At 61.8% G+C, this 27,865-nt stretch overlaps 1 protein-coding gene across 1 annotated transcript; it reads right to left on the reverse strand.

The window, feature by feature from the left end:
* Positions 1-945: 945 nt before the first annotated feature.
* Positions 946-27,806, reverse strand: LMOD1 (leiomodin 1). The gene is made up of 3 exons (XM_070384626.1): positions 27,367-27,806; positions 2,174-3,622; positions 946-1,670 (listed from the first exon to the last, which is right to left on the reverse strand). Exons 1-3 carry the CDS (start codon positions 27,625-27,627, stop codon positions 1,644-1,646), a joined length of 1,737 nt encoding a protein of 578 aa, XP_070240727.1. The 5' UTR covers positions 27,628-27,806; the 3' UTR covers positions 946-1,643.
* Between the last annotated feature and the right edge of the window lie 59 nt (positions 27,807-27,865).

Below are 27,865 nucleotides of genomic sequence, written 5' to 3' on the forward strand. Positions count from 1 at the left end.
TCCGCTAGGAGGCGCCGCGCCGCCGCCCGAGGATGGGGACGTCATCCGCCTGCAAGGGACGCGAGGGGGCGGCGGGAAGGGTGATGTCATCGGCCTGCGGGGAGGCGGGGGAGGGGACGTCATTCTCCTGCGGGGGCGGCGGGAAGGGTGACGTCATCGGCCTGCGGGGAGGGGCGGGAAGGGTGACGTCATTGGTCTGCCGGAGCCGCGGGGCAAGGGGACGTCATAGGCCGGCGGGGGAGGCGTAGGGGACGACGTAGGCGGGAGAGGGACAGAGGGCGCGCGGAGGGCGGGGCCTGGCCCCCCACACCCACCCCCAGGCACAGCGTGAGGGGTCGTCCCCTCGGGAGCCTCGTGCCCTGAAGCGGCGGCCGGGCGGGGCCTCGAGGCCCTGGGCGCCGCGCGGGGCCGTGCGGCCGGCTGGAGTCGCCCTCCGGCCCGGCCGTGTCCGCTGTAGGTCACGGACAGGCGGGCAGGGGCGGGGGCCGCGCGCAGGCGTCGCCTTAGGCCCTGACTGGGCTCCCGGGGTCAGGCGCATGGTGGACGCGGGGGACGAGGCCCCAGGCCCGCCGGCAGCTCCAAAGCGGAGAGACGCCCTTGGCATCCAGACAGTGGGAGTCGGGCCTGGGGGCACACCCGCTGGGCACTGCCCCGCGGTCATTCACCCTCGGCCCTCCTGACCTGGGCTGCTCGGGGCGCCGGCCCCCAGCCCACACCGGGAGGCGCGGAGCGGCGCGGACCGCTCGCCTCATGTGGCCACTGAGGCCCTGGCTCCGCCACCCGCCTCAGCGCTGCGCCCAGGGACCCCGGGCAGGACCCCCTGACTGAGTCCGGCCCCTGCGAGGAGCTCCCGTGTGGGCGGCTCGACAGGGTGGGGAGTCTGCGCTTCCCGAGCAGGGGTCAGCGCCAGGACTCTGGGGACAGCACCCAGGTGGGCACGGCCACTCACAGCTGAAGGCTCGTATATATTATAAAATCTCACGGAGGACAGATCACAGCTATCTGAACAGCAGCAGGTGAGTGTGAGGGAACGTCTGCTTTGGCATCCAGTCTTCAGGTACAGCGGCTGTCTGTCCTCTCCCCCTGCCGCAGCCCACCCCCCACCAGGCCATGCCCCTCAAGTCCTCTGCTTAGCGGGGAGGGGTTTGGGGTATCCTCAGCGCCTCCACCCTCTCCCCTGAGCCCTTGGCCCTCCAGTCTTACACCCTTGCCCCACACAGGGAGCCACCAGCCCAGCGGGCTTGCCCCCAGGGCTCCTCAGAGGCCTGAATCCTGGCCCTGGGGGCAGTGGGCCCATGCGTCGCATGACCCCTGAGGGACCCCCCCTCTCAGCTCCTAGGCCTTGGCAGCTGGCCAGCCACTCAGGCTCCAGGGGTGTCGTCTTTTCGGTCACGTGCTAGTAGGACTCTTCTCGTCCAGAACCGCCGGTTCCAGGGATGAGACAGTGGTGGAGAGCGCCAGAGACAAGAAAAGAAGCGAGGGGAGAAGATACCCTTAGTGGAGTGGCCGCGGCCTCCAGCTCCCCCAGAGCAGGGCAGGGATGTCCAGAGCAGGGCAGCTGGCGTGGTGGGCGGGGTCCATGCGGCCCTGGGAAGCGGGGCCTGGGCAGGTGTGGCGTGGCGGGCGGCGCCGGCAGCCCGGGCCTACTGCAGCAGCTTGGGCACCTCCACCTGTCAGGGCAGAGCAGACGGCTTAGAGGAGGGGGCCCCAGGATGCCTTGCCCTCCTCTCCTCCTGGGCTCTCAAACAGAGGAGCTGCAGGCAGAGGAGGCCTTTTCCCTTTTCTGTAAAAACCTGACGCCATCCGATGACTTGGGGGACTGTCGAGGTTGCACTGTGTCTCAGGAGGGACCTGGTCAGGAGGGGCGGGGTCAGCCTGGAGGAGGAGCTTTGAGAAGCCGGCTCTCCAGGGACGGACGATCTCTTGAAGACCTTTGGGGTGACCTGACCTCTAGGGCCTGACTGGTTCTAAGAGGGGATTAGAACCCCTCTAAAACAAAGGCCATGTGGGCCTGGGGAATGGGAAGACTTTGAGGAAGTGTCTGAAGGTGCTTCTCCACTTGCGGGAGAAACATGGGGGACGGGCTAGAGGAAGCTCCTGGGAGGACGGACAGACGCCCTGGAGGGAGTGCAGGTCCACCCCCCAGCCTCGCCCTGTGGCCAGGAGCGCCCACCTTCTTGAGCTGCTTGAGGTTGCTGGAGCGGATGGCCGCCAGCAGCTGGTCCCGGGAGTTCTTCTCCTGGGCGGGGAGGGCCTTGTCGCCCATCTTCCGCTGGGTGGCCGGGGACAGCGAGTTCCTCAGGTTCTCCATGATGAGTGGGGGCGCCAGGGGCGGCGGCGGTGGAGGGGGCACGGCCGGGGCACCCCCTTTGCCCGGCGAGTTCTTGGGAGCGGCCTTGGGGGGTGGCTGCAGGGAGGGCCTGGGGGAGCCCCGGGCGGGGGGCCGGGCCTGGGGCACCTCCAGCAGCGCCTTCCCCGCCTGGGCCTCCTGCGCCTGCGCCTCCTGCGCCTGCCGCTGCTCCTGCAGCCGCTTCTGCCGCTGCCGGTCCATGTTGCGGCTGAGCAGGTTGGTGACGGTCATGCGGGGCCCGGCCAGCTCGAAGTGGTAGCCCAGCTTGAGCAGCGTGGTGTTCTCCTTGAGCAGCTTGGCCATCTCCATCTCGGTCTTGCCGCCGCAGATGTGACGCTGGTTGTGGAAGCGGAGCTCGGTCAGGGAGCTGTTCTGCAGCAGGGCCCGGAAGATGGCCAGGATGCCCTTGCTGGTGATGTGGTTGGAGTCCAGGTTCAGGCTGGTGATGGTCTTGTTGGCCTTGAGCATGATGGCGATGGCGAAGGCCACGTGGTCGTCCGCCCGCGTGTTGGCCAGGGCAAAGACCTTGACGGCCGTGTTGAACTCCAGCGCTTCGGCGAAGCGCACCAGGATCTCCGTGGTGATGCAATCCGAGTTGTTCACGTTCACTTCAGTCACCTCCGGGTCGTTGCTCTTCACCCTCTCCAGGGGCTCATCGAAGATGCTGGGGGTCGCCTCCTCCTCGGCCTTGGCGGGCCCGTCGGCAGGCTTCGCAGGGGCACCAGGGGTGGGTTTCTCTGGCACTGGGGTCTTGCTGTCTTCTCGGGGGGCCTTTGCCTCGTGGGGCTCCTCCTTCCTGGCCTTCTCGTCCTCTGGCCTGGCGGCCCTGTCCCTGCGTCCCCCCTTCGACTCCTGGGCCTCCGCCCGGGTGTCCTCGCCCGTCCGCAGCCCCTTGGCCTTCTCGGGCGCTGCCGTCTTGCTCGCCGCCTCGGGCTGCTCGCCCTTCTTGCCCTTGTCTCTGCTCACATTCCTCTGCTTCTCCTCGTCCTTCCGGGGGGCGGCCGGCCCCTCCTTCCCGGCCTCCTTCTTGTCCACCACGGCCCTGACCCTGCCCTTCTCCAGGCCCCTGACGAGCTTCTCCTCCTTGGGCCTCTCTGCACTCCTGCCGTCAGCTTCGTCCTTGTCCCTCGAGATGCTTTTCTTCATGCTACCCTTCTTGGGCTCCTTCCCCAGGTCTGAGTCCCGTCTGGGGCCCAGGGGCTTCTTGCCAGCATCTCTGCTCTTGTCTTCTCCCTTTTTCGCGTCTGTCTTGGTCTCCACTTGCTTGCCCTCCTAAGAATGCAGAAAAGAAAAATAAACATGAGGAGCTGGCTGCAGAGAGAGAGGAAGGCGCCCAGGGACAGTGTGGGGACCTCCGGACGGTCTCCGCTGACAGCCCCATGTGGGGCTGGGGTCGCGTGCGGAGCCCCCCGCTGACATCGGACTCAAAACCCCGCCTTGTGAGGTCCCGGAGGGAGCCCTGGAGGCTGCAGCCCTCACCCCCAGACCTCAGGCCCAGAGCCACCCTCTCTGTCTCGGGCAGCTGGGACGGGGGACCTGCTCGGCCTTGCTGCAACCTGAGGCAAAGGGGAACGTCCCCAAGGCTGCTGCTATGTTTCCTTGAGATTTTACTCTTTTGTCCATCTTTGGATTTTTTTGCATGACACTTGATTTTTTACAGTATTCATTCACGCATCAGTTGTCTTGATCTCTGGGTTCATGGGCATCCGTGTTTCCTGTGCTCTGGGCAGGAGCCCCGGGGCCTTGCCTGGCTCCAAGGAGGTCAAGTGAGTCTCAGGTCCTGGGGTTTTACAGCCAAGACTTTTCCAAAGGAAAAAATGGTTGGAGAGAGCAACAAAGGCCCGATCGTGCTTTATTTTCTCAGTTAGGGATATTTACAGATCCTGCCTACCATCCTCATTTCGCAGAAATAGGAACCCAACAACAAAGAAGTGTGTATTTTCGAGCACATCTCTCCCTTTTGAGTCAAGGCATGGTCGCCACGCCTCCTATCTCAGCCCTGGAAGGCGCTCTGCCCAGTCGCCCAGCTCAGGAGCCGAGAGAGGGGAGGGGAGGGGGCTCTGTGCCCCACAGTCCCCACGAGCCCCAGCAGCGTGGCAGCCGGGCCTGGGGTCAGAGGAGGGAAGGGGCGCATTCCCAGACGCGGTTCCCAGGCCGTGGTTTTGTTTCTTTGTTTTCCATTTGCGACACACATTTTATTGTTTAGAAATTTCCTTCAGAGCTATCATGAAGCACCTTCATCAGGAGACGCCTGTAAGAATCCAGAGTGGAGAACAGGGACAGCCAGTCCGTCCACAGGGCACAGGGGGGCAGCCCACCCAGGTACAGCCCCGCACCCCTCACGCTGACCCAGAAAACGCCACAGGTGTGGATTCTAAGTGACCTCAGACGACAAACGACCTAGCTGGCAGTGCCCAAGGAAACAGAATCCACAGAAAATCAAATCTGTTATGACCAGCATTCCTACCTGAAGGAAGTTAACCTCCTGACTCAGCTGACCTTACGAAGGGAAAGTGAAGTCGCTCAGTCGTGTCCGACTCTTTGCGACCCCATGGACTGTAGCCCACCAGGCTCCTCCATCCGTGGGATTTTCCAGGCAAGAGTACTGGAGTGGGTTGCCATTTCCTTCTCCAGGTGACCTTATTAAGTTTTTATTTACTATTTTAAAAGCAAACCAAGTGCATATGACATCTTTAAAAAAAAAGTTAGACATTGTGAAGTTTTCAGGGGTTGGTTATTTATAACCTGAAGACTGTGGTCTGACGGTAACAATATGAGATGTTCCTTTATATCACATATATATGGCTTTTTGAGAAGCCCACATTATTTCCCTTCTTTTCCCAGTAAGGACTTTGCTAAGGACCACTGCTGTCTGTGAGGAGCCTGGGATCCACTGGGTCCTGCTGAGATGGGCGGCGTTGGGGGCCACTGTGCTGAGCTGGAGGCGGGGGCGTGAAGTCAGCACCTTATTCTGAGAGCCGTGGGAGCAGCTGAGTTGCCTAGGATGAATTATTAGGCTTACTGTTTGAGTGTGATGGACTCCAGAGCAGCTGGCACCCTGGATGCCCCGTGCCCTTAGCAGGGAGACGATGGCCTGACTGCTGGGACGTGTGCTGTCTCTAGGAGCCGCTGAGGGGCTGGAAGCCCACCACCGCATTCTGAGCCTCCCCACCCCGCCACGCCCCCAGAGGGGGACTGCTCGGTCCCGTGGAAACAGTGTGTTCTGGGCCGTGAGTACAGCCCTCAGGGGACTGGCCCGGGGTGTATTTAGAAGCCGGCATCCTTGGCTCCTCTGTGCAGCACGGGGCCTGGTGAGCCAGGGCCTTGGAATGCACACTCCCTCCTCCTGCCCCTCAGGCCTGGGTCACCGCACAGCCCGGAGGCCCCCCCTCCACCCACTCACTCTTGGGCTCCCGGAACCAGGTGACCCTTTAGAGCAGCTTCAGCCTGGGCAGGACGGGTGTGACCGTGCCTTGATTCAAAAGGGGGAGAGAAGCTTGCAAATACAAGGTGGGCGAGGGGCCTGCTGTGTGGGGGGTGTCTGCAGTCACCCTTTTAGGATGCTCAGACCACCCACCTACAGCCTGGCCAGGTAGCTCCTTGGCCCCCCGGCCCCCCAGGTTCAGAGTGGCTCCATCACGGATGCTGTCCACTCGAAGACCTAGGCTGAGGCTGGGCCTGGGGCCCTTGGCCCCAGACGGAGGTGAGGCCCCCAGATGGGCAGCCCCGCTGCCTGCTGCCCCCAGAGTTCCCACAGTGCTCACGGGCCTCACCTAGGGAGGGGGACCTGGGGATCCAGAGAGATAGCTTGGCTGGCTTCACCCCGTGTTTAGGAGAACCCAGGCTGCAGCCTGTCTCACTAGCGGCCCCCAAGTTGATGTAACCTCCGACCTTCCCCAGGGGTTGTGGGGCAAAGCCCCCCATCCCCGCTGCCAGCAGGGGTGAGCCTGCCTCCTGGTGCCCACGCCCGCCCCCAGCAGGTCCGTGTTCTGACTCCCCCTGCCTTTGTCCTCACGGGCTCCCCCACACCTCCTGGGCTGGGTCCTGCGTGTCTGCTCCAGAGGGGCTGCACCAGCCCTTTAAAAAGAACCTAATGAAAACCAGGCGGTGGCGGGGGCTGCGGGGGTTACTGATTAATCATCGTTTCCTCCACACAGTCAGGAATGATGGGGCTGGGGCTGAGGACGCAGATGCTGCCTTAAAAGGAGAAGTGGCCCGCGCCCTGCAGGGCTGGTTTCTGGGCAGCAGCTCCTCCCCGCTTATCTGAGGAGAAGCCAGCCCAGAGCTGGGGGTGCATCCTGCTGTGCTTCTGCCCCGGGCCCCTCCACTGGGAGGGTGGGGTGGGGGGACGGGACCTCCATGGGCAAAGGTCTGCAGGCCTCTGAACGAGGCTAGGCAGTGATGCTTTCGGGTCGAGGGAAGCCACGGGGGTGATTTGGGACTTCCTCCTGGAGACAGGAGAGTGGAAAGGATGACCTCGGAAAAACTCTGAGGCCCTGTGAAGCGTGGCAGAGGCCTGCAGTGGGTCAGGGTCAGGGTCAGAAGCAGCTCTGGCTCCCGAGTCCCTCAGGCCCTTGGTCTGCACCTTCGCTTGGCCAGGACCCGGCGACAGGTCTCCGGCAGGCGGGACGCAGTGTCTGCGCCCTCGGGCCCCAGCTGCCCTGTCTCCTGGAGTCTTGTCTGATTGGACAGGGAGCCTTTCCCACTTGCACTGCCAAAGTAGGAGACAGAGGGAGCCTGTCTGTCAGGAGGTCCCTAGAGGTGAGAACCCTGGGGGCAGAGGCCAAGCCCTCCTCTGCCCACGGCCACCCTCTCTCAGGCCTGGCCACCCACACGTGCCCTGCAAGCCCAGGTCCTCTGTCCTTCCTGTGACCTGTCCCCTGAGGAGGAGTGGTCCTGGCCCGAGACACCTACAGGAGACGTCTGCAGGCCCCCAGAGGGAGGAGAGCCTGGGGAACATCTCCAAAGCGAGTGGGAGTGCAGGGGTGCAGGACCAGCTCTGCTCGCTCAGGCGGGGCACGGCCGCGAGGCTGACCACTGCCCTTCCCTCCCAGCAGGACCCGGAGACGCTGCCCAGACGCTCTGTGTCCCCAGGGCCGTGGGGGCCTGAGGGTCTGTGTCAGGGGCAGGGACTCGACTGCCAGCTCTCTGTCCCCAGCCTTCGCCGAAGTCCTGGGGGCGCTGACAGCCTCGGGGTAGGGCAGGGTGCCTTAGATGTCAGCCTTTCTTCTCCGGGCTGCTTCTGGCTCCACCGCCCTGGGAGAGCACCCGGGGGCCTTCCTGCTCCGAGCTCAACCCCCCTAGCTCTCCCTCCTGTCCTGCTCCCGCCCTCCCCACCAGCCCCTCGGGGTCTCACAGCTCGGCTCATGTCCGCCCCACCCCATTCTCCTGTGAGGCTCTGGCCCCTGAGGACCCCGATGTCAGTCCCTGCAGCCGTCAGGGTCGTCTGTCTACGCGGGAGGGCAGGACGGGGGCGATGGGGGAGCAGGGTCGTCTGTCTACACGGGAGGGCAGGACGGGGGCGATGGGGGAGCAGGGTCGTCTGTCTACACGGGAGGGCAGGACGGGGCAGGGCAGGTCGTCTGTCTACACGGGAGGGCAGGACGGGGGCGATGGGGAGCAGGGTCGTCTGTCTACACGGGAGGGCAGGACGGGGGCGATGGGGGGAGCAGGGTCGTCTGTCTACACGGGAGGGCAGGATGGGGCGCATGGGGAGGGCAGGACGGGGGGCGATGGGGAGCAGGGTCTGTCTGTCACGCTGGGAGGGCAGGACGGGGGCGATGGGGGAGGGCTGGGCAGGGCAGGGGGCGATGGGGAGCTGGGCAGGACGGGGGCATGGGGAGCAGGGTCGTCTGTCACGCGGGAGGGCAGGACGGGGGCGATAGGGGAGCAGGGTCGTCTGTCTACGCGGGAGGGCAGGACGGGGGAGATGGGGGGAGCTGGGCAGGACGGGGGCGATGGGGGAGCAGGGTCGTCTGTCTACGCGGGAGGGCAGGACGGGGGCGATGGGGGAGCAGGGTCGTCTGTCTACGCGGGAGGGCAGGACGGGGGCGATGGGGGAGCAGGGTCGTCTGTCTACGCGGGAGGGCAGGACGGGGGCGATGGGGGAGCTGGCCACAGGCTGGGGGGCCTGTTGGCCCCTGGGAGGGCAGCTCCCTTGGAGGGCTGATGTGACCACAGGAAGGGGGAGCGCAGGGCCGGGACTTATGGGGACCTGGGGTGCTCACTCCCTCCAGCCCCCTTGCTTTCCAGGCACGGGAGCCTGGGCTCGCCCGAAGTTCAGTTCCGAGGGAGTCCGCTGCCTTGGGGGAAGCTCTTCCGGGTGCTCCTGGGGTTGGGGGTTGGGGGGGCGGAGGTGCCCATGTCCCTGGGGGTCTGTGGGCAGGAGCCTCAGGGGAGGCCGAGGCCAGCTCGTTGGACCGAACTGTGGCTCTGCCACAGCTGAGCTTCCTGGAGAAAGCCGCAGGCCCGGGGGCTGTGGAAAAAACTCTGCCTGCTGCACGGGCAGTGTTCGCTGGCTTTGCAGGAAACCCTACCGGCTTGGAGCTGGGGGACCCCAGGGAAGGCGGGCATTCTCCTTGGAAGCATAATTGGGGCGCTCAGGGCTTGTACACATGCTCAGCTCCAGCCCGTAACTGGCGGCTGGTTGGCCCCCGCAAGCGGGGCAGGGAGTGGGGTTTCCATGGTTGGCTGGGCTCTGGGGCCCGCACTGTGGGTCATGGAGCCTTCCCTCACTGTCTGAGGCCCGGGATGCCCCACGTTCCCAGCTCCCGGCACGAGGCCGCACCGGGTCAGGGCCTGTCAGGAGGGCGGCTGGGGGCATCGTCCCCTAGCAGTCCACGTGGACCCAGGGGAGGGCTTGGGCCCAGCCTGCCGCCCGTGGGTGGACAGGCCGTGTGCTGGCTCCACCCGCGGGCCTGCCCTGGAATGTGTGCCCCTCGGGCACAGAGGAGAGCCTCGTGCCAGGGCATCCTGGAGCCTGGCGGGCTCTGAGCCCAGGGACTGCGGGCAAGGGGCTCAGAGGGGCTGCCCTGGAGGGGCTGGGCTTAGCAGGGCCACCTGGGGACTGCCCGGCCAGGATGGGGGGGACCCCCAGCGTCCTGCCAGTGAGGACCTTGGCAGCATTCCCAGCTTCGGTCACGTGTGGAGGGCATTGTCGCCCCCCCCACACACACACCCTGCTCTCCGAACCCTCAGCCAGGGAACCTCCGACACCCGCTGTCCAGACGGTGGCTGCCCCCGCCCCAGCGCGGCTCCGTGAGGCTGCCATTGTCACCAGTTCACACAAGATGAAGCTGAAGCCCAAGACCACACAGTCCCCCGTGGAGGCCAGGCCTCCAGCCCTGGGGTCTGAACCTCTTCCCCTCCACCCAGCATCCTGCTTCCCAAACTCTGCACTGAGGCCTTGACACCAGCCGTCCGTCCAGCTACTCCTGAGCACTCTGTCCAGCTGTCTGTCCAGGCAGGCAGAGTGAGCTGAGCTTCAGGCTCAGCAGGAGGACACTCGGGAGCCTCACCTGGGATGGCCTCCCTGAGGGTCTCGGGCTGCACTATCCCCATGGGCCGCACTGTCCCCATGAGCCTGTGTCTGCCCGAACGACCGTCGCATCACCATAGAGCCTCAGAGATAAACACAGAGCACTTGCCACTTTTGAACAGAGTGTGCACAGGGTGAGCAGGCTCCGGGGGTTAGTGCTAACATTTTCCAGGATCTGCGGATGGCGTGTTGGAGGAGGGGAGCGAGGGGAGCTGGCAGTCAAGCTCAGATCTCCTGCCTCTTCGCCACCCTTCCTGGAGTGGCCAAAGCACAGGACGTACCTGGGCTCCCAAGATTGGGACACATGGAGGGTCAGCCCTGGGGTGTGGGGATGGCAGGGCGGGAGTCCCCCAAGGAGCCGAGGGGTGGGGGACACGCGGGGGGCAGTCCCATCCCTGGTCCCCCTGGATTTCTCATCTAGACTTGGGGGGGTGCCCACGCCTCGTCTAGACTGGGGGGGGTGCCCACGCCTCGTCTAGACTGGAGGGCGGTGCCCACAGCCTATGCTAGACTGGGGTGGTGCCCACAGCTTCTGCTAAACTGGAGATTGCCCGCGGCTTCTGCTAGACTGGGGAGGTGCCCACGGCCTCATCTAGACTGGGTGGGGGGCCCACGGCCTCGTCTAGACTGGGGAGGTGCCCACAGCCTCTGCTAAACTAGGGGGGTTGCCCACGGCCTCTGCTAAACTAGGGGGGTGCCCATGGCCTCTGTTAGACTAGGGGGGCCCACAGTCTCTGGTAGACTGGGGAGGTGCCCACAGCCTCGTCTAGACTGGGGTGCCCACGGCCTCTGCCAGACTAGGGTGCACTCATGCCCTCTGCTAGACTATTGTTGGGGTGCCCACGGCCTCGTCTAGACTGGGGGGGTGCCCAGGCCTCTGCTAAGGTAGGTTGGCAAGAGGGGGACGCAGCCTGGTGGGAACGAAGGTCGGAAGCCATCGGGCTTCTTGTTCAGCTGCTGCAGGAGTGGGTCTGTGCCCCCATCTCCGCCTCCTGTGTTAGTTTCCCACACGGCGGGCGCTGAGACAGAAACGCCCAGGGCCTGTGTGCGTAAGGAGGGCCGCATGGGATGACCGGGGCTGGGTGGTCAGTCCTGAGGACCCTGACCCGCCACTCCTGCAGCCCAGAACCACTGAGGCCATGGGTCTGACGTGTGGGCAGAGTGAGGCAGGCTGCTGGGCGAGGACACAGGGGGCCCGCAGTCCTGTGGAAAGACAGACAGCTAGGGGGCCGCTGTGCTCCTCATGGCCTCCCCCAAGCAGGCCCAGCCCAGCAGAAGCCCAGAGGCCCTGGGTTGGCTAGGCCCCAGTCTCCAGGACGTTCAGAGCCGGGGGAAGGTGGGAGCTGGGAGGCAGATGGGCCAGCAGCTCAGAGCTGCCGCCAGGACGGCCATGAAGGAGCCTGTGAACAGGAGCCACCCCAGGCGCAGTGGGAGGCCAGAGGCCGGGCCCTGACAGCCACCCTACTCCATCTGACATTTCATGCTCAGCCTTTACCGCTTTGTCCGAAAGGCAGAGCAGCGGGGAGAGACCAAGTGTGCCAAATGAGACCCGTGAACCTCAGGACCGGACCCCTAGGCCAGGCGCCCACCGGCTGGCTCCCCGCTGCTTTCCCGGGGGCTCCCCTCTGGGCTGGAGCCGCCTTCCACTGACAGTTCTCACCCCATCACTGCCAAGGAAGGTTTGTGGGCAAGAGTGAGGCGGGTCACCTGCCTGACCGGGACCCTCCAGGAGCCTGAGCTCAGCTGGAAGGGGCGTCGCTGGACCCAAGCCAGGTCCTGCCTCGACTGCCTAACCCCCGACCCCTCAGCCCCCTCGTGCATCTCTGGTCCAGGCTCCTGTTGCCGTCACCAGGGTCGCTGCAGACGCTCCCAGGGCCTGCCCTCCGCAGGTCCCACTTCCCACTACAGCCTCGGGCCTCTCTGGGCACGGACCTTCCAGCCCCCCATCGGCCCCCATGGGAGAAACTGTGACCCCCGCCTGCCCACCTGCCACCGCCATGGAGGGCACCACCATGGGCCTCTGCAGAGCTGCTCCCACTGCTCGGAAGGCTCCTGCTCCTCTTTGCTGATAAACTCTCACCCCAGCCTTAACCGTGAGGGGTCTCAGTACAGCCCTTGAGTTCCGCCAGGTTTATCTGGTGTGTATTAGGAGCTGGCCGTCTAACATTTTTCCAAACAAACAGATAAGGTCTGAATTACTTTTATGATCAGGAAAAAAAACAAAAGTTGTTTCACACACAAAATAAATTGCCTTTAAATATTTCCGTTTCCAAGACTTCCCCGGTGGCCCAGTGGTTGAGGCTCTGCTTTCCCGATGCAGGGGACCTGGGTGTGATCCCTGACTGGGGAACTAGAACCCACTTGCCAAAACGAAGACCCAGTGCTGTCAAATAAATATTTCAGTTTCATAGAAAAAGAAAAAAGCAAAAGCCGAGATACCTTAGGCCAGGGGCGGGGGGTGGGCGGGGACAAAGGTGGCCGGTGACCCCATCACGCAGCCTGGCCGCACTGTGCCGGGACCCTCCATGAAGCCCGACCCTTGCCTGGCCCAGCTCCAGTGATTAAGAAGTCAGTGATAAATATCGGGCCTCCCAGAAGGGCTGGAGGGGTGTGGGCACCGCCTCCTAGACCAGTGCAAACAGTTCATTTTTACTTCCCCGGATGGCGGGAGGTTGTGGACCTGGGCCCCAGGGCACCGTCTACGCCATCTAGCCTGCGGCCAGGCTAGCTCTGCATCCACTTTGCCCTGTGAGTGGAGGTTAGGAGAGCAGCTTCTGGAAAAGGGGGCGGCCCGGGCCTCACACAGAGCACCTCAGCAGACTCTACCCCTTGGCTGCCCGGTGTCCTCAGGGCCAGCACTCCATGAGAGAGACAGGAACTGCCAACCCGGGCAGGGAGACCTGCCCGGGGCAACTTTGGGGCCTGACCCCCGCCAGGAGCTCCGAGAGCCTCACAAAGAAGGGAGGGCCCGTCTGGTGTCACCGGGCGCTTCCCTGCAGAGGAGGGGGCTCCGGTCGGTGGGGGCCATGGCTGTGCTGGGCCGGCCCCAGGCAGGACGCCCCCCAGGACGGTTCGGAGCCCCCTCCTGGGCAGAAGCAAGGGTCTGGCCACGGCTCCTCGACCCTGAAGGCCCGGCCTGGTGTTTCTGCGGTCCTCAGGGACCTGAGTCTCTGGCCAACTGGTCTGGTGACTCATGGCAAGAAGCTTGTAGCAAACCCTTTTTTGGAGAAACCGGGGAAGCGCTTGTAGAAACAAACAAGTGGCTTTGCCCTCTGCCCCGCGGGCCCACGTCCACCCCCGGCAGGCTGAACCCGAGAGTCCGGAACTCACTGGCGAGGGCCACTTAGTTTTCCAGTCTGTTTGTTTAGTTGTGGCACACGGGAGCCTCGCTGTTCGTCATGCAGGGGATGGGACTGGAGCCTCCCAGGGAACCCCTGCAGAGGCTTGGCTGGGACAGGAGGCAGGCGAGGACGCTCCTGTGGGACGGTCCGACGGGGCACAGCGCGCCTGGGGGTTTACACCTGGAGAGGCTGAGCCCGGAACTGCACCCTGAGGCCAGGTCACTGCAGACCCCAGACTGCACGCGTGGGCCTCACAGGACAGGCGACGGAAAGGCACATGTTTACACGGGAGGGGCCAGTCAGCCTGTGTGCCAGGGAGACAGTTCTGCACGACGTGACCTGGGCTAAGGCTGAGCAGTGCCCACGAGGAGGCGAATTCTACGCCCACTCAGCATAGCAGACAAGTTTTGGTCAAGTGGGGACTGGTCTCAGGACTTCCATCTCAGTTGGCTGGAGAGGTGGTGATGCTTTAAACCATCTGGAGGAGGATGGAGTAGGGGGGCTGGGGGGCGTGGGGGTGGGGTGGGGGATGGGGGGCGTAGCGGTGGGGTGGGGGCTGGGGAACATGAAATGATGGCTTCCTGGTCCAGGACGACCCAGTGTGACCTGTAAGCCAGATGGCTCGGGAGAGAGGCCTGGGCTTGAGAGGCAGATCTGGGGGTGGCAAATGTGGGAGCAAGAGTGAAGCCACAAGGATAAGGGGCGACTGGAGGAGGGCCAGGAAGAGGGCGGGCATTCGAGGGCAGGCCACCTTGTCTCCTGAAGTCAACCTGTGTCCTCTGAGGTCAGCAAAGCCGCTGAGGAGAGCTTCTCCCCAGCTAGGATGGCTGCGGGAAAAGTCAGCTCATGGTGCAGCACTCTGGAAGGCCGCTGGCAGTCCCCGAATCGCCCTTTGACCCAGCAAGCCCAGCCCTAGGTGACACACAGCCTCAGTCCACGCAGACCCGTCGCACAAAGCACACGCAGACGCTCACCACCAGCGCCGCTCACAGAGGCCAGAACACACGCAGACGCTCACCACCGGCGCCGCTCACAGAGGCCAGAGCACACGCAGACGCTCACCACCGGCGCCGCTCAGAGGCCAGAGCACACGCAGACGCTCACCACCGGCGCCGGTCACAGAGGCCAGAGCACACGCAGACGCTCACCACCGGCACCGCTCACAGAGGCCAGAAGCAGAGACAGCACAGACATCCTTCCGCTGCTGATGGACAAACTCAGTGCGCTGTCCGCACACAAGCCGGTACCGTTCAGCCATGAGACTAATAAAGTGCTGTATCCAACGCAGGTGAGCCCTGAAAGCTCGGTAAGGAGAAGGGGCCAGCCCCCGAGACCACCCGTGCTGTGCGTCTCCGTTACAGGGACCGTCAGGACAGGCAGAGCCACGGAGACAGGGAGGGTCGCCGGGATCTGGGGGCAGGAAGCTGGGGAGGAGCTGCGGTGGGTGCGGGGTTTATTCTGGGGCTGACGAAAATATCCTGGAATTAGGGAATGGAGTCAGTAGCACAGCTTAGTGAATTAGTTTAAAAAACCCCCAAATTGCACACTTAAAAGGCTGAATTTTATGGTATATGAATTATCACAATGAAAATTTAACGATAATTAGAAGAGGTCTTCCTCTTAATCACAGAAACAATGATAGAAAGGTTATACTGAACAAAATCTTATTTTACACACTGTGTTTATCTCCTCTTGCTTTCATTTCTAAAGGATAAAGACTAGACAAAGAACTGAATATATAAAATGAGCCTATGTGCCTGGGACCGTTTTTGAAAATACTATATTAGACCAGCCCATGACCCACTCCAATATTCTTGCCTGGGAAATCCCACAGCACAGGGTCGCAGAAGAGTCGGACACGGCTTTGTGACTAAACAACGGCAACAAATCCAGTGCACACATAATGGGGGTCACACCAGCGACCTTCGATGGTCTAGTAGCCACGTTGAAAAAAGTAAAGAAAACAAGCAAAGTGAACTTGAATAATGTGTGTGCTGAAGTGTCAGTGTCCCTGAATTAGAAGGGGCAGTCACTAACCTTACAGATCGATGTTTCTGAGCATTGACTGAACAACCTTGAATCAATCCTATCCTGCCATTTCCCAGCATCCCGAGAACACGCACCAGTGGGCACACACATGTGCGCACCAGGCCCATGGCAGATTCGTCTCTGTGAAGATATGCCCGAGGGACACACACAGGAAGGGGTGATCACAAGATTTTCTAATAAACCCTGTGTTTTAAAAGCATCAATAAAAATGAATGTTTTAAACCCATCCCAAAATTATTTCTACCTGTGATCACTATAAAATTCCTGATGAGATGCTTCATACTCTCTTCCCCACTGAGCCCTAGGAGTTTGATGACTGTCGCCCTCCGCCCCAGCCTGCACGGGGACCAGTCCCATGCGGAGCACGGCCAGTCCAGAGTGATTGCACCTGCTCGGTGTGGGCGGTTTCCTCCCTCCGCTCCTCCCCATCTGTGATGAGCATCAAAGCCTAAGTAACAAGGGCTCGTGTGACTCCTAAAGACCCTCAGTGACCCGGTGTCACGGGAGGGGCAAGTGGAGCGACCACAGCTCGGGGGCCTTAGGGGTGGGTGGGAGCTGGCGGAGCTCTGGGTCTGCATCAGGGAGGAGCCCGCCCAGGACCCCTGAGGGCGAGGCGGCGGGGCAAGCGGGTCCAGACGCAGCCCCTGCCACGGCAGGCACACCGCCTGCACCGAGCTCGAGGGAAGGCCCTGAATGGAGGTCGAGAGGCTTCTTTCTCCTGCTGACGTGAAGTCAGGAGGAAACACTGGAGATGCTCCCTCGTCACAGCTGGGTGACCTCCTTGGCCCCGGCTCCTGTGTCTGACAAGCAGGCTAAACCCTGCCTATCCTGTCTACACTGCAAGACTGATGGGAGGGAACTCAGGTGGTGTGTGGGGAAGCCCGTGGGAGACGGCTGGGGCTGGTAGGCGGCGTCCCAGGACGTCCCAGAGCTTGCCTGCGGCTGCGGGGCCGAGACCCCGTCCTCTGCTCCTCTGGGGTGGGAACTGGTGCCTGGGCTTTGGGGCCTTAGGGGGCCCTTGGGTTCTCAGAAGTAGGAGGGTGTCCAGGGTGTCCCGTTTGACATCTTCCCACACTTGCAGTTTCCCAGGCTGGAACCTTGTCCTCTCTGTCAGTAGGAACAACTTTCTGCTCCCACTACCGAGAGAAGCCCGCTCGCCCGCCCCGTCAAGCTACAGAGGCAACCCGGTCCCAGGGTGGGCGGCTGCCCCTTCACACTGCAGAGACGACCCGGTCCCGGGGTGAGCAGCTGCCGCCCGGCAGGACCTCAAGCCTCTACCAACAGCTCGGGGGAGCCGCTCGTCTCCCATCCTGGGGCGAGCATCAGCCCCAGAGTCTCCCGCGTCCAGGCTGTTTTTCCTCTCCTTCCCGAGTCTGTCTCGCCCATCTGTCCACGGGGCTCAGCTGGGAACAGTGTGTGAGCAGCTCTGTTTATCCTGGGGTTTGGCTCCGTGTCTGCAGGGATGGACGCCAAAGGCCAAGGGAAGGAGCCTGTGTCCAGGATCCACTTGGGGACTGGGAAAGTGCGTTTATTGGAAACCATGGAAATGTCCAAATATAGGCAAATGGCTCAGCCCAGCTGGACAATGGAGGGTAATGGCCCTGAAAGTGATGTTCAGGAAGGACTTTTAGTGATGTGGGAAAGTGATGACTATCAAGTGATAAGCAAAGAGTAATAATAATAAGCAGGAGACCACATGTGTGAGTGTGTGTGTTTGTGCATGAAGTGACCTCAGCGACAAAAGAAAACGTGTGCGCACACCTGCCCCCGAGACGTGACCACAGCTGCCTCGCTGAGCTAACGGGGCAGGAGTCACGGGTTGTTTCCTCTCTTTCCCCTGTGTTTTGATATCCTCTATATGGCACCCACGCCAGTGCTCGTGCCTGGAGAATCCCAGGGACAGGGGAGCCTGGTTGGCTGCCGTCTGTGGGGTCGCACAGAGTCGGACACAACTGATCGACTTCACTTTCACTTTTCACTTTCATGCATTGAGAAGGAAATGGCAACCCACTCCCCAGTTCTCGTGCCTGGAAAATACCATGGACGGGGGAGCCTGGTGGGCTGCCGTCTCTGGGGTCACACAGGGTCGGACACGACTGAAGCGACTTAGCAGCAGCAGCATAATAAGCCTTATGACACCACAATTATAAATTAATCTTGTGAAGAAATGACACAGATGAACTTCCTTAGGAAACAGAAACAGACTCACAGGGTCAGGAAAGGAGCCTGAGGGATCTGGGGGGGGATGGTGGGAGGGCTACTCAGGGAGGGATCTGGGGGAGGATGGTGGGAGGGCTACTCAGGGAGGGATCTGGGGGAAGGATGGTGGGAGGGCTACTCAGGGAGTTTGGGGCGGACAGGTGCACACTGCCGTGTTTAATGTGAATAACCAACCAGCACGGTTCCCCACGCACAGCACACAGGGAGCTCTGCTTGATGTTTTGCGGCAACCTGGTTGAGAGGGGAGTTTGGGGGAGAATGCATACGTGTACACGCATGGCTGAGTCCCTTTGCTGTCCACCTGAACCTATCACAACATTGTAAATCAGCTATAACCCAATGCAAAATAAAAAGTTTAAAATAAATTATTCTTTGAAGAAACAGCACCTCCAGTGACAGGGTAGGGAGTAAAACACAAAGCCTCCGCCTCCCCCAACTCTCAGGAACGCCGGCCGCTGGACATTGGTGTCTTCGGCATTTGGGTCACTAGTGGACGCTGTCCTGGTGGCTCAGCAATAGTGCGCATGATCTCCAAATAGTGCACAGGGGCAGGGCGTGGAAGGAGGAGTCCTCTGCCGTTGGAGTAGGGGAGATGATCCATCTTGGGGACATTTGGTACAAGCAAAACAGCTCACCCCTTCTGGGGCAGAGATCAAAGGTCAAGGCAAATGGTCCGCCCACGTCCGTGGGGACTGCAGGAGAATGCCCTGAGGCGTCCAGCGTACGTAGCGAATTAGTTTCTTTCCTCTGTGTTTAGATCGGGACCAGCTATTTAGCATCTCTGGGAGAACTGAGGAAATAGTCGTGAGGTTAATTCTCTGCAGGGCTTGGTCCTCCTGCAGAGCCCTGGAGGGAAATCTGATCCTCGTCTCTAAGGGCCTGCTCCCTGCTCGCTCCAGCCTCACCGTCTGGCTTCAGGAGGCACGGCGTGCCTGCCTGGGTCAGAACCGGCATGTCCGGACCCCAGCCTCTCCGTGGGCAGGCCTGCAAGGCCATGAGCAAGGCCGCGCTGGGCTCTAGGGGTGGCCTGCCTGGAGCCGCTTCTCTGCAGGAGCCGCCTCCTGCTCCGGGTCTACAGGCAAAGCGCCAGGCCCTGCAGACAGTTCAGGACGAGCCGGTGACGGTGCCGATGGCCCAGCCGGTTGAAAGTGGAGCTGGTCGCTAATCCCCTCTTCAGTGTGTCTCAGGGGCCCCGAGATCAGAGAACTCGGTGGGTCTGGCTAAATATGCAGCCTGTGACCTCGGGTCCCTGGGGCGGGGCGGGGCGGTAAGAGACAATCACAGCCGCCGTGTGGTTCTCTCCAGGTCTGAGACGCAGCTGGGCAGGCGGGCCAGAGGGTGAGTCTCATCCAGGCGGGTGACGGAAGGCAGGGACCAAGAGTGAGAAGCGAGGTCGACGCTGAGAATGACTAAGACGGAAGCTACACGGGGAAGGAGGTGAAGCTGAAGGGTCTGAACGCGGAGGCGGGTCTGACGGAAGCTACACGGGGAAGGAGGTGAAGCTGAAGGGTCTGAACGCGGAGGCGGGTCTGGCTGCCTTGGATGAAGAGGCCTCCTTCTCCGAGAGAGTCCAGGGGTGGAGAGACTGACCCCCGGGGCCTCAGTGCAGCTCCAGGTCTGAGCAGAGGGCCTGGCCTGGATGAGGCAGGTGGTGCCCCAGGATGCAAAGGCATCCGGCTGCCCTCAAAGATGGGCTCCCGGGGAAGTGACAGCCAGGGCCATCGCGTGACTAAATGCCTGCCGTCCACAGATCACTGGGTGAGAACCTCTGCAAGCTTTTCTGCCCCATGCTCAGAGACTCCAGGCTAAGTAGGATCACCTCCATTCACCAGTAAAGAGATGGAAACTCCTTACGCATTCTGTGTTCCAGCAATTCCACTTGTAGGCTTGTCTCCAACAGAAATGAAATCATAGGGGCACTCAAAAACACACAAAAGTGTTCATAAGAGCATGGTCTGTAACACCATCCAAGTGGAGACAAGCCATGCGCCCGTCAACTGCTCAATGACAAGTAAATCACAGTAAATTCTTACAAGGAGATACGGCAGTGACGGTGAAAATCAAACCAAGCTGCATGGCTGTCTCACAAATGTGAAGATGGATGACAGGACGCACTCTACAGTTTAAAATATGATTCTAAGCGCGCAAAATCCTCGGGGCAGGGAGGAGGGCTGGCTCTCACACTGGCTCTCGCTCACTATGTGAGAATCGGGGAAGTCTGTATTCATGTTTTGTACACTTCTGTATGTATTTTATATTTCAATACAAACATGCTAGAAAAAACTCCATTCTTGTCCAGAAGACATAGACAAGATGCTGAAGAATAAAAGGAAGAAAGAAAGTGAAGCTGTCTAAGGCTCGGAGCTCCCTCGAGGCTGCGTACTAGTGACCATCCGGCAGGGAGGGAGCCTGGGGCCTGGCCCACCCCCCTGGCCACCACTGGGCATGGTGGCCTGGAGACAGGGATCAGTGCCCTGGAGGCGATGGACTGCTGGGCCTGGGGGCAGCTCTGGCAGCTGGTGCTGCTGGCACTCACAGGCCGGGTTTCCCGTTGGGGGCGTTTCGTGTCTTCCTGGCATACAGGAACCACTGAGCACTTCTCTCGGGGCCTCTGACCACAGCCTCCCAGCTCCTGCCCACCAGTCGCCCCTGGTCGGCAACCCCATGCCCCCCAGAGGAGCACGGGCACCCGGCCACACATGAGAGGCCGAGCCCCCTGCCGCTCCCCACACTCGCCGCGCTGTGCCCCCTCAGTGTGGGAGGCGACCCCCCACCCCACAGTACATATGTGCCTGAGGGTCTCCCCCACTACCGACCCTCCTCATATCACAGAACACGCTGTAACAGCCCATCTTTTAAACAAACACTCCTGGCATCCATGTTGACCCCTGACTGGTGCCCATTTCTTCACTTCCTGTCGGAAGGAAGCTTCTCAGGTCCTGTCTGCAGGCCTCCCCCCTCCCCTGCATCCTCCTCAAGTCCACTCTTTGTTTTATTTTATTTTTTAAGATTTTTTTGGATGTGGACCATTTTTAAAGTGTTTATTGAACTTGTGTCAATACTGCTTCGGTTGTTTACGCTCTGTTTTTTTGACCCAGAGCCATGTGTGATCTGGCTCCCTGACCAGGAATGGAGTCGACACCCCTCTGCATTAGATGGCAAAGTCATAACCCCTGGACCCCAGGGAAGCCCCCAGTCGTGCCCGCGCACGCATCTTGTCCGGGTGCTGGTGGCTCCTGTCTTGCCAGTGATCACAGCGCCTCTTGTTCTCCTCTTACTGCGTCTCTCAGCTGGAATGGAAGCAGCGGGTATGCCCGCCCCAAGCCCGTGAGCCCGTTTCCCTCCCCAGGCTCCTTCAGGGCCCCTCTTCCTCCTCGAGCACCCGAAACGTTGGTGAGTCAGAGTCCCTGCTGGAGGGACAGGGTCCTTGGCCCACATTTGCTCCCTCAGTGCCTCTTCCAGGCTCAGGAGTTTCGGCATCACCTCCCCTTTCGGGCTCCCAGACTCCGGCTCGGACTTGCACCTGCCGACTGGGTCTGCTGAACTCATCAAGCACCCTTCACCTCAAATCCCAGCTCACGTCAATAAACAGCACCAGATGTACCCCTGAGTCAGACCGGACTGGGCCCCCCACTCCTCTCTGGACCCCAAAAGTTCAGTCAGGGCTGGCTGTGCTACCTGAAGAGCGTTTCCCGTATCTAAGCACTTCTCCCCAAACCATCCTTGAGCTCTTGCCAGACCCTTCAGCTCCAGTCTTGTCCTCCTGCAGACAATGCAGCTGGCAGAATGATGGATGCTTCCAAAAACTGAGATCAGATCACATCTCTCCCCTGCTCAAAACCCTCCAACACCATCCCACCCACCGGGAGCTCCCCAGGCTGACCTGTGATGCCCTGCGTCACCTGACCCTCCAGCATCATCTGAACCTCCTGCCTCATCTGACCCTCCAGAATTGCCTGAACCTCCTGCATTGCCTGAACTTCCTGCCTCACCTGACCCTCCTTCATCGCATGAACCTTCAGTATTACCTGAACCTCCTGCCTTGTCTGAACCTCCTGCCTCACCTGAACTTCCTGCCTCACCTGAACCTCCTCCATCACCTGACCCTCCTCCATCACCTCAACGTCCTGCATCACCTGATCCTCCTTCATCACCTGAACCTCAAGCATCACCTGAACCTCCTGCCTTGCCTGAACCTCCTGCCTCACCTGAACCTCTTGCATCACCTGAATCTCCTCCATCACCTGACCCTCCAGCATCACCTGAACCTCCTGCATCACCTGAACCTCCTGCATCGCCTGAACCTCCTGCATTGCCTGAACCTCCTGCATCACCTCAACCTCCTGCCTCACCTGAACCTCCAGCATCACCTGAACCTCCTGCATTGCCTGACCCTCCAGCATTGCCTGAACCTCCTATACCGCCTGAGCCCCTCCCCACCTCACCTGAACCCAGCCTACTCCCAGTCTCATCCATGCCCTGGCCCAGGGCTCCCCTACTCCAGTCACAGGCCTGGCTGGCCTCTGACGGCTGTCCCTGCTCCCGCTGCAGGCCTTGCGTTTGCCCTATCCTCTGGATCGCCTGTGGCTGACCCTTCAGTCCACCCCTTGCCTGCTTGCTTGTCACCTCTGGGCGATGTCTCCCTGGTGCCTGGTTGGAATCTCCCCCACCAAGAAGGTCGGTCCTACACGCTTTCCTAAAACTAGGTCATTCTTTACAACAAACAGATGTTACCTGTGCTGTGTGAAGATGCTGTGAATGGTCTGTACAAGCAGTGTCCATCTCAGCCACTAGAACATGAGCTCAGGACCACAGCCCCTCCGTCTTCCTCACTACTGTGTCCCAGGATTTAGAAAGTGCCTGCTAGGAACTCACGTGGTTGCTGGAGAGTTAATGATGTGGTGGAATCTGCCTGCCCCCTTAGAAACACAAACACGGTCCGTGAACCCTGCCTATAGGGACTGGAGAGAGGGTGGCGCCCCCAGCCCCAGCTCCAGATCCCCAGCCCCCAGCCTGCCACGTGCCTCTGTGACTGGTGATGGGCATGACTTCTGTCTCGTGGGTGAGCATCCCGGGCTCAGAGAGCAAAGGGCAGGTCTGAGCCCCAGTCCGGCTGCCTCTGGAGATCCTGCCCTGACATCCAGCTTGCCACCCTCTGTGCTGGGATGGTCCTCCTTTCAGGGCAGGAGGGGTCCTGCTGGCCCCGCGTGGGACGTGGAAGACAGGCTGAGGATGTGACAGGCGGAGGGCCGAGGACCCCCCTGGGGGTGGGGGTGGGAGAGGGGCGGAGGGTGTGGGCAGGAGGGTGTCCAATTCCTAGTTGTTTGTGAACAGCGTCCTGACAACCAGGGGGTCTTTGCTGCAGGGATCCCAGAGACAAGGAGGGCTCACAGTCAAAACCTCCTCCAGCTCCCCCGCCCCACTCGCATCCAGCCCTGGGACTCGGCCCTTGAGCATGAAGTAATTAGGCAGAGGCTCAAGGAACCAGGCCATGGGGTGGGGGGGGGGCAGGAAGTGATGAAACACTCTCCTCCCACTGGCCTCCCGGACACCGACCCTCAGCCCCTCGCTGCCCCCAGCAGGGCATTGTGTGACCTCATGAGAGATTGAGAAAAAGTTGATCTGGCGCAAACCCAGGCTTGAAATCTGCAGGATTGGGGGGGAGGGGAAGTCTCTGTGCCATGTCCAGCGCCCATCACAGTCCCTCCAAGGTCACGGTCCCCTCCAAGGTCATCTGACAGGTAACGCTGTTGACTCAAGGAGCCACACTGATGGTCCAGGAAGTTCTGAGCACTGAGTATGAGCTCCCTTCCTAAGGGGAGCAGCTGAGTTCTCCAGCTGGTCAGGGGCCAGAGCAGAGTCACGCCCAGACCCCTCGGGCTCCAGACACCAGCGGCGCCCCCCACCCCAGTCAGCCCTGGGGGCACAGACTCCGAATCCAGACCCTTTCTTCCTTCACCAGCTACACCAGAAGCGATCTAGTAAACAAGCTCAGAATGATCTGGAAAGACTACTCCTGCTCATCCAACTTGGCAGGCGTCGAGCAGTAACTACCCCCCCGCCGCCCCCTCCACTGAGCTATGCTTTGTTGCTCCCCCGGCTGCTGTGAGCGCAGTGGCCTGGACCCCGTCTTCCGAGCACCCTGGGCCCAGCTGAGCTGTGGTCTGACACAAATGTTCCGGCCTCCTGGGTGGGGGGCAGACGGTGAGTGTGGGCTCTGTTCCCACCCTGGGGACTCTGAGTCCCCCACCTGCCCGATGCTGGTAGCAACCTCCTGCTGGTCAGTGGGACACTCATCCCACCCTGCCCATCTGCGCCCCCAGCACTGCTGGGCTTCTCCAGCGTCAGATCTCCGTGGTCATGCCCCCGCCCCTCTATCCCCTGGACCAAGCTGAACCCCTGCTGGGGAGGAGCAGCCCCCAGGAGCAGTCGAAGGCTGTGAGCAAGCTTCACTTGCTCAAAATTCACTAAACTGAATATTCTACATAGACGGAAGAAACTACATAACACATGAGTGAGAACAGTGATTAAAACAAACTCACCCGGATCCCACCACCTAGTTTAAGAAATGGTCAGTGGCTCTTTCTCAGCCCGGACGGGTGGAGGCAGCTCTCGGTCCAGGGTGGGACCTGGGCCTGCCTGGTGCCCGCCTCCTGTCCCCTCTCCTCCCTCTGCCTGGCCTCCAGGCTATTTTGGTTGTGTACCCATCGGGGTTAATCTCCTTAAGCAAGGAGCCGTGCCACCCAGGGCTCTCGGCAAAGGGCAGCCTAAGGGCTGCTCCTCCACATCCCCCAGCGGGGGTACTGCGGACACTGAGGGGGACTGAGTCTGGAGCTGGGGGTTGTGGGGGCAGCGACCGAGTGAGTGTGGAGGCGTGGGCGCAGTGGCTCACGGGGGGCCTCCGGTTGGTTCTGGAGTTTACCCCAAGGGGGAACCCACCGAGGCCTCCTCCAGGCCAGCTGAGCTGCCCGCTCCTGGCTGAGCGCAGGTGCTAATCCCGGCCCTGCCACGTGGGGGTGCGAAGGGGCAGGTGGGAGGTCCCCTCCCCCTCGGGAAGGAAAGAGAGCACGCAGCTGACCGGTGGGATCCGGTTCCCGAAACCTGAGCTGGGACTAGGGTTTCACTGAACTCTTGGCTGCACACCTGCCGGCCATCTCCTACCTGGGCAGGAGGACAGGGGCGGCACCCCCCCACACCCCGGCTTTAGGGGAGGGAGGGGCCTGCTGACCCCTGCTCTCCAGACAGAGCTAGCCTGTCCTTCAGACCCACAGGAGCTGCATGAGACGGCAGACTCAGAAACAGCGTGGCAGGAGGGCAGCATGGGCTGGGATCAGGTGGGCACGCCTGGGATTGGATCGCTCAGATCAGACGGGGGCCGGACCCTGCGGGGGGCGGGGGAAATCAGGGAAGACTCCCTGGAGGCTGTGGCGCCTGAGACCCAAGGACAGATGAGAGCTGACCCAGAGGAAGCAGGCGGTGCGGGAGAAGCAGAGCAAGGTCTCTGCCACAGCCTAGACCCACCCCACCCGACAGCCAGCGTACAGAACTTGGGGGCCCTGTCCAGGGCCCTGTCCCAGGAAGAGCCAGAGCTTAGGATGCAGGCTGGGCCCGCCTTCCACTCTTGGTTTCTGTCTATTAAAAAAAAAACGGCCACCATTTTACTACAGAAAATCTCAAGCACACCTACAGAAGCAGAGAGGAGAACACGACGGCGCCCCGCAGTCTCCCAGCAGCTCCGGCACGCGCACCTGTCCTCCAGTGGACACTCTGCCAGTCAGTCCCCTTGCCACAGTCCTTGAAACAAGTTCCCTGACCCCAGCAGGCTTTCTCCCGTAGGTATTTCGTATTCCCATCTAGAAGACAAGCATCCTTTCCCAAGCACGCCCACAGCCTCAACACTGTCATCAGGTCAGTCGCAGTCGGCGCCTTACTCTCTCCTCCAGAGGCACCCCAGCCCTGCCCTCGCCCGCCGGTTGCCGGTCCCCTGACCCTCCAGCTGGCTCCCCAGCTCCCGGGCCCCTTGACCCAGCGAGCTGACCAGGTCAGAGCGCCGGTTACCGCGTGTCCACGGCCCCCCAGCTCGCTAAGTGCTCTGCGTGCCTCAGTCCCTCTGGCTTCACACTGGCCCAGGAGTTGGACCAGCTGGTCACACTGGCCCCCATGGCGGGGATGAGGAGACCAAGGCAGGTCCCAGCGAGGGACACTGGTCCTCAGACTGGGTATTTCAAAGCCACGTTCATACCAGGCTCCTGTTTGGCTAAGCATGCTGACCAAGCCATGCCCCAGGTTCCTGCCCATGTTCCCACCCCCAAGTGACACAGGGGACTCTGCCCACCTCCAGGAGCCTAGCCTGGAGAAGGCGCTGGGGGCCTGAGGGCCTCTTCCCAAGGTAAACAGCCCAGGGGCACCTCCCCGACCAGGCACCACTGTGTCCCCCGACTCGGGCTCTGCCCGCGAGACGAGTGTCCACCTGGTGCCCACGGCCGGCCAGGATGGGCAGCTCCCGCCGGAGGAACTTCCAGGTGCATGGGAGCCCTTCCCGGCTCTGCGGCCTGAACGCCTTGCTTCGGATCAGGACTGTTTTGTGCGGCCGGAGACCTTTGCAGCTGTGGGCTCAGAGCTCAGGGCCTGGGACTGAGGGGCCCAGCGGGGCCTGGACAGCAGCACCAGTGCCAGGGGCACCTCACTCCCCTCCCGTGGGTCCCGACAGCCCCTCGAGGCACAGCCCCTGCAGCATGTCCCACCCCGCCGCCTTTCCCACGGGGTTTTAGCATTTACCCAGCACCACAGAGCTGGGCCTGGACCTTGCCCCAAGATAATAAGCTCCTGGCTCCCCTTAGGCTCCCCGACTTTAAAAACTGAAGTATAATTGACCTAAGATGCTATTGCTCTGCTAGTTCCTGGTGCCCAGCATACGATTTGATATTTCTGCATGACACAGAACAGCTCCCGCCCTCCCAGTATCTTGGCAAATTTTTGAGCCCAGGCTGGGGAGCAGGGCAGAGATGGGGCCCCAGCTCCCCACCCTCAGGGGGCCACACGTGCCCTCCATGGGCTCTGTGGCTGCTGTCCCAGCTGGGCGGGCCCCTCAGCGGAGGGCGCACAAAGAGGTGGCCGGGGGTCGCTGAGCAGGGTCTCCCACCAGACACTCCTGACCCGGACAAAGTCACCCTCCGGCGAGGCCAGGCTATTTCGTCCCAGGAAAGCCCCGCTGTGATCACAGGCAGAGACCCAGGAGAACAGAACGCCACTCTGCGGAAGCCGGCCCGAAGCGGCAGACACAGCCAGCAGCAACCCCTGCCCTCTTCTGTCCCCTCCCGGCCGCTGAACACCCAGAGGCTGGGAAACAGCTCATCCTGCAGCCAAGCGGCCCAACCCCCAAAAGAGGGGCTGCCCCCTCCAGAGGCCCCTCCAGAAAGCACACACCCCACGCCCCTGGGACGGAGAAGGAAGCCGTGGGTGGAGGCGCAGAGCCCACCCTGGGACGCCCAGCTGACCTGTCGCCTCACATGGTCCACAGGCCGCGAGGCAGCCAGGGGCTGGAAAGTGAGCCTTGCTCCACTAAGAGGGGCTGGCAGGAGACTGTCTAGGGTGGGAGGAACGGGAGGAAACAGCCAGGTGTGCGGAGCCAGGAGGAGGCAACAGACAGAGCCCACCCAAGGGTGCCTCCGCCCCCAGGCAGCCAGCAGCCTCACGTGATGCGTGGGTGCTGGTGCCCAGGCACACCTGGCCTCTGCTCCAGAAGACGGCGAAGAGGGGTGCAGGCGGCGACAGTGCTCTGCCAACAGGGAGTCTGCTTCCCAGGAAAGCGCGCCCCCACCGCCACATCACGCCCCCTCCCCCGCCCACCCCACCCCCTTCCCACTCACATCCACGGACGCTTCCCTCTGGATGAGCTTCTTGGTCTCCTTTTCACAGAAGCTGAGCATGGCCTCCCGGTTGTAGGCGCCCGTGGACGGCTTCTCGGTCTGGTTCCTCTGACGCAGCCCCACGGGGACGCTCCCGTCGGGGTCCACCACGTCCAGCTCCTTCTCCAGCTCCTCCATCTCCTCGGGGGACAGGGTGGACAGCAGGCTGTCGATGTCAGGGTCTTCGCTCACCTGCCGGCGATACTTGGCTACCTTGGACATCTTGGAGAGGTGGGCTGCGGCTCTTGTGGGGCGGCAGGGGTCCGGGTGTGCTGGGACAGGTTGCGTGCTGGCTTGGATGCAGCAGACCCCCGGTGGTCCAGGCCGCGCTCCCCCCGCCCTGCCCACACAGGTGCCCAAGTGTGATCTGGGAGCTGCAGCAGGGAGCCTAGGGCTAGTGGACCTGGGCTGGTCCTGCCAGCGGCCAATAAGGCCCCACGACGGCCCGGCCCCGGGAGGA

This window comes from Bos mutus, chromosome 16 (assembly GCF_027580195.1).
Source record: "Bos mutus isolate GX-2022 chromosome 16, NWIPB_WYAK_1.1, whole genome shotgun sequence".
Classification (NCBI taxonomy): Eukaryota; Metazoa; Chordata; class Mammalia; order Artiodactyla; family Bovidae; genus Bos; species Bos mutus.

Coding starts and splice junctions, on each gene's coding strand:
- LMOD1 (XM_070384626.1), bottom strand. CDS start 27,627: ATGTCCAAGGTAGCCAAGTATCGCCGGCAGGTGAGCGAAGACCCTGAC. Junction 3,623..27,366: donor AGAGGGAAGCGTCCGTGGAT/GTGAGTGGGAAG, acceptor CTGCATTCTTAG/GAGGGCAAGCAAGTGGAGAC. Junction 1,671..2,173: donor ACCTCAAGCAGCTCAAGAAG/GTGGGCGCTCCT, acceptor CTGCCCTGACAG/GTGGAGGTGCCCAAGCTGCT.